We start from the raw sequence: 5,042 nt of genomic DNA on the forward strand, positions 1-5,042 counted from the left end.
ATTAATTACCAGTTGCACGAAAAGGGATAGGCAATTGTAGAGAAAGAGAAAGAGAGACAACGACAACAGACAGACGGCAGCTGAAGACCAAATGCACACAGAAAAGATAGAGTACAGAAGAAGAAGAAGCTGAAGAAGCCAATATTGCAACCACCATCGAAANCATATGGACGCAAAGGGCACACACAGCATCAACATAGGCAGCAGCGAATCAGTAGTACAGCTGTATTAATTACCAGTTGCACGAAAAGGGATAGGCAATTGTAGAGAAAGAGAGAAAGAGAGACAACGACAACAGACAGACGGCAGCTGAAGACCAAATGCACACAGAAAAGATAGAGTACAGAAGAAGAAGAAACTGAAGAAGCCAATATTGCAACCACCATCGAAAAGCTTACTTATGAGGGCACAATGAATCTTTAGGTTTTCTTCTTCTGAGCTTTTTCTTCTTCTGAGCTCTAACCAGCCAGTTGTTGTTGCCTGCTGTTGCAATAGGAACAGTTGGTTTAGAAAATTGCCGCCGTAAAAGCCAGTTCACTTCTCGGAAACACAAGCACATGGAATCGCCTCTTCTTGCATTTGCATTTTCCTTTTCATCTATAGCGCACCCAACTGGTGCGTGCTGCTTTGCCGGCTTCCGCTCCTTTTGATTCCTTTCTCCCTTCTTTTCTCTTTTTCTCTTTCTTTGTCGGCGCGACATCAAACTTAGAAGAAAACACAGAAGGGCAGACACAGAGAATGCAAAACACAGCAGTGATGTATGGTCAGGGGCTAATTGGCTGAAATGAGTGAGAGAGAGAGAGACTAAGCAAATCAGAAGAACTTTTTCCAGCTAACTAACGGAACCTAATGTTTTCCTTCTTTCCCTTCTTTTATAGGCCAGGGGCGAGTTNGAGAGAGAGAGAGAGAGAGAGAGAGAGAGAGAGAGAGAGAGAGAGACTAAGCAAATCAGAAGAACTTTTTCCAGCTAACTAACGGAACCTAATGTTTTCCTTCTCTCCCTTCTTATATAGGCCAGGGGCGAGTGAACCAGCTCGGCGGCGTCTTCATCAACGGCCGACCACTGCCGAACCACATTCGCCTGAAGATCGTGGAGCTGGCCGCCGCCGGCGTCCGCCCCTGCGTCATCAGTCGCCAACTGCGCGTCAGCCACGGCTGCGTCTCCAAGATTCTCAACCGGTACCAGGTAAAAAAAAGTTAAGCATGTGATTTGAGCATTTCAGCATAAAAGCTAGGTCAGATAGGGCTCGCGAACAAATAAGCCGAACAATAGACAGTGCACAATTTCGAACAGCTCAATTTCGACTTCAATTTGGCGCTCAATTTGGTTGCCCATTGAGTCAGTTCAGATCAGTTTTAAATCAGATCAGTTCAGCCTCTTCGGTTCAGCCTCTGGCGGTGGTGGTAGTGATCTAATTCAGTGGGCCATTGTCGATGTCGGCTTCAGTGGTGGTAATAGTAGCAGTAGAGGTAGCGATAAATTTCCGCCGCTGTCGTTTAAATCGGCTCAATGTTGACAATTTAATACGCCACTAACTGTTGCAGTTAATGTTGCAGCTAAAACGGTAGAAGGTATAAAAACTAGAAAGAAAGAAATTAGTAAAGCGATTAGCCGAGGTAAATTGAGCTCAATTGGCCATTGAGCAGCATTGAGCACTGAGCTGAGCTGAATTGAATTGAAAGACTGGCGGTAACCGCAGCAGCTTTATTAGGGCAGATACGTCTGTAGACTATGTCAAATGTCGCCGATTTGGCCTTGCAACAAACAGCCAAGGATAATATAATATAATAAGTATGCCCGATCGCCGTTGACAGGATTAGCGACAAAGGCTGCGGCTGCAGCGGCGGTTTAGTAGCGCGGGAAATATTACCGTGCAGTGCTTCAAGTGCTGCTAGCCTGTGTTTAGCCTGCATTCGTAACGATAGCAAAAAAGGAAACTTTAAATATCTTCAACTTCTTTTTCTAACAAAAATCATCTTATTTGTTCCTCTTTAGGAAACGGGCTCCATCCGCCCTGGCGTCATCGGCGGCAGCAAGCCCCGTGTGGCCACCCCGGACATCGAGAAGCGCATCGAAGACTACCGCAAGGAGAATCCAGGTATCTTTTCCTGGGAGATTCGCGACCGCCTCATCAAGGAGGGTCTCTGCGACCGCACCACCGCCCCCTCCGTCAGCTCCATCAGCCGCCTGCTCAGGGGACCGAATGGATCGATGAGGGGTGACGGCGGAATGGACGGTCATGGCCCGGGAGGAGGAATGGGCGGAGGCGGAGGTGGCGGTGGTGGCGGACACAAAGGACAGCACAAGCACTCCATCGAGGGCATCCTCGCCGGGGACAAGAGTGACCGTAAGTGGACACCTCCTCCTTAAGAAAGAAAGAGAGAGAGAGAGAAAGAGAGAGTTTGTTCTCGCATGTTAGCTTTGGACTTTGATCAGGACTTTGACTGGNGGCGGTGGTGGCGGACACAAAGGACAGCACAAGCACTCCATCGAGGGCATCCTCGCCGGGGACAAGAGTGACCGTAAGTGGACACCTCCTCCTTAAGAAAGAAAGAGAGAGAGAGAAAGAGAGAGTTTGTTCTCGTATGTTAGTTTTGGACTTTGATCAGGACTTTGACTGGTTTATTTTATTTGAGCCAATTTTCCGAGCAAGTAGGTAGAGAAACAAACAACGAAAAAATAAGATTGAGTTAGTGGTAGCTCGCAACTAGCCAGCAGTTGATTCATTCGATTCATTAGCCGCGACAAACACACCGAGCACACACAGTTGTCAATCGATTTGCAAGGCGATCTTTTACTGCTGCTGCTGCTGCTGCTGCTGCTTTCGTTGCACGTAATCGGATTGCGGGAATTGTCTTGCATTCAGTGAGAGCAGAGTGCCTGCTTGCTGCCTGCCTGCCTGGTCCAATAACAGAAAGACTGACACAAAACTGATCTGCTTCTCTCCAGCTGCTGCTGCTGTCAGTTTTACAAAGAAAGAAAGAGAGAGGGAAATCACTGCTGAGACTTTTACGCAAAATGAGAGCTAATCCAATTGTTGCACGGGTGGTGGTGGTGGTGGTCGGGGTCGAGNGCTGCTGCTGCTGCTGCTTTCGTTGCACGTAATCGGATTGCGGGAATTGTCTTGCATTCAGTGAGAGCAGAGTGCCTGCTTGCTGCCTGCCTGCCTGGTCCAATAACAGAAAGACTGACACAAAACTGATCTGCTTCTCTCCAGCTGCTGCTGCTGTCAGTTTTACAAAGAAAGAAAGAGAGAGGGAAATCACTGCTGAGACTTTTACGCAAAATGAGAGCTAATCCAATTGTTGCACGGGTGGTGGTGGTGGTGGTCGGGGTCGAGGAGAGAGAGAGCAAAAAGTTAGCTAGGGCCCAGTGAATGCTTTGCGGTGGCACACAGGCTCACAATGAGCACACGTTTAGCCACTTCTAAAGCCTGCTATTGCCTAACAGCACTGCAGTGGTGCACCTGTTTGATTCTTCTTTTTTTTTGAACGTGGCATTAAATCTTAAATAGTTTGATGCTTCTTTTTTCATTTATCTAATAATTAATTAATTAGACAGCACGCAGAATGTTCTTCNCCTGCTATTGCCTAACAGCACTGCAGTGGTGCACCTGTTTGATTCTTCTTCTTTTTTTGAACGTGGCATTAAATCTTAAATAGTTTGATGTTTCTTTTTTCCTTTATCCAATAATTAATTAATTAGACAGCACGCAGAATGTGCTTCTTTTTTTGTGTTTCTTTGTACTGCTGCTGCGTTTGTTTGCTTTGCTTTGCGGCAAAGAAGCGTATGCTTTGCTTTCTTTTCTATGCTTTTTTTGTCTGTGTTTGTTGCCGCCACCGACGAAGAGATTCCGGACGGCTGCTGCTGCCCACCCGGGTCACACAGGCCACAGGTAGCTTCCTTTCAGCTGAAGAGACAAAAACAGTACGACACGACACCAGTGTGCACTGCTTTTTCCAGTGTATTTTCTACTCCCTCTAACTTACAAACAGTGAATGACTGTGTGTGAGGTTCTACTTCCACTCGGCGAGCATGAGATTGCTAAATAATAGCGAAAAAAGCAGTGCATGTTTTGCCGTTTGCAGTGCTGCAGTGTTCACATCGATCCAGAGGTGCTGCTTAGCATTCATGACGCTCACGGACGGTCACGAACGATGAAGATCGGCTGCTGCTGTTGCTGCTGTTGCCGTTGCCTCCATCGTGTACTACTAAGGTGCAGGCACTGGTGATTGAGGCGATCGATGCTAGCAGCAGCAGCAGCAGCAGCTCGTGTCAGCTCAAAGTGTGTGTGTGTGTTCACTTTGGCACTTCTGTCTACCACTTACACACACTCACTGGTCTACCTGTCTGTCTGTCTTCTCTACCACTTGATTCTTTCTGTGTGGCCAGCAAACAAATCTCTTCCCTCTCTTTCTGTCCTTTCGGCTTCTTCTACTGGTCGGCCGGCATCTTCTTCTTTTTCTTTTTGGTGGTGGTGGCACGCATCGCTTCGATCGCCGACTGAGTGAGAGAGGCCGATTGCCTCTTAGCAGCCTCTCTTCCTCCTCCTTGGGTAGTCGCAGCTTGGAGCCGTCATCGAACTACCATCACCGCCAATAGAGCATCCTCATCCTCATTTCTGTTCTTGTTGGCAGCATCAGCAGCAGCAGCACTATCATTACAAGCAACACTTGTTGCTGCACTCTTAAACAGCTGTGTGCTGATGTTGTCGTCCTCGTCGTCGTCGTTGATGTGGTCCATTGTCCGAGTCCAACTCAGAAGGTTTGCTGTCGTTCCTCAAAAAGCTTATCAACTTTTTCCGTGATCAAAACGATCCCGATCCTTTTGCTTGAGGTTGAGGTTAGAAGTTGGTTGGTTAGAGTGGCTGCCGACTTGTGCACCGGTTGCCGCCGCCGCCGCCGTTGCTGCTGCTGTCGCCGATGAATCCCGCTGTGAAGCCATTTGGCCGAGTGTTCGAGTGTCTTTTTCTCTTTCTTTCTGTCAGTGTACAGTGCTCAAGTCACTGGGCAATTGCCACTTAATTATAAGTTAATTTGTT

The 5,042-nt window shown here is 47.6% G+C and overlaps 1 protein-coding gene across 1 annotated transcript; it reads left to right on the forward strand.

The window, feature by feature from the left end:
* Positions 1-1,013: 1,013 nt before the first annotated feature.
* On the forward strand, positions 1,014-2,348 carry LOC108382638 (protein gooseberry-like; the record flags this gene model as incomplete). The annotated part of the gene is made up of 2 exons (XM_017639014.1): positions 1,014-1,186; positions 1,997-2,348. Coding segments are annotated over 2 exons (525 nt in total), but the record flags the coding sequence as incomplete, so codon positions are not given.
* Between the last annotated feature and the right edge of the window lie 2,694 nt (positions 2,349-5,042).

Source organism: Rhagoletis zephyria, unplaced genomic scaffold (assembly GCF_001687245.7).
Source record: "Rhagoletis zephyria isolate East Lansing unplaced genomic scaffold, Rhagoletis_zephyria_1.1 Rzeph_scaffold_27938, whole genome shotgun sequence".
Lineage (NCBI taxonomy): Eukaryota > Metazoa > Arthropoda > Insecta > Diptera > Tephritidae > Rhagoletis > Rhagoletis zephyria.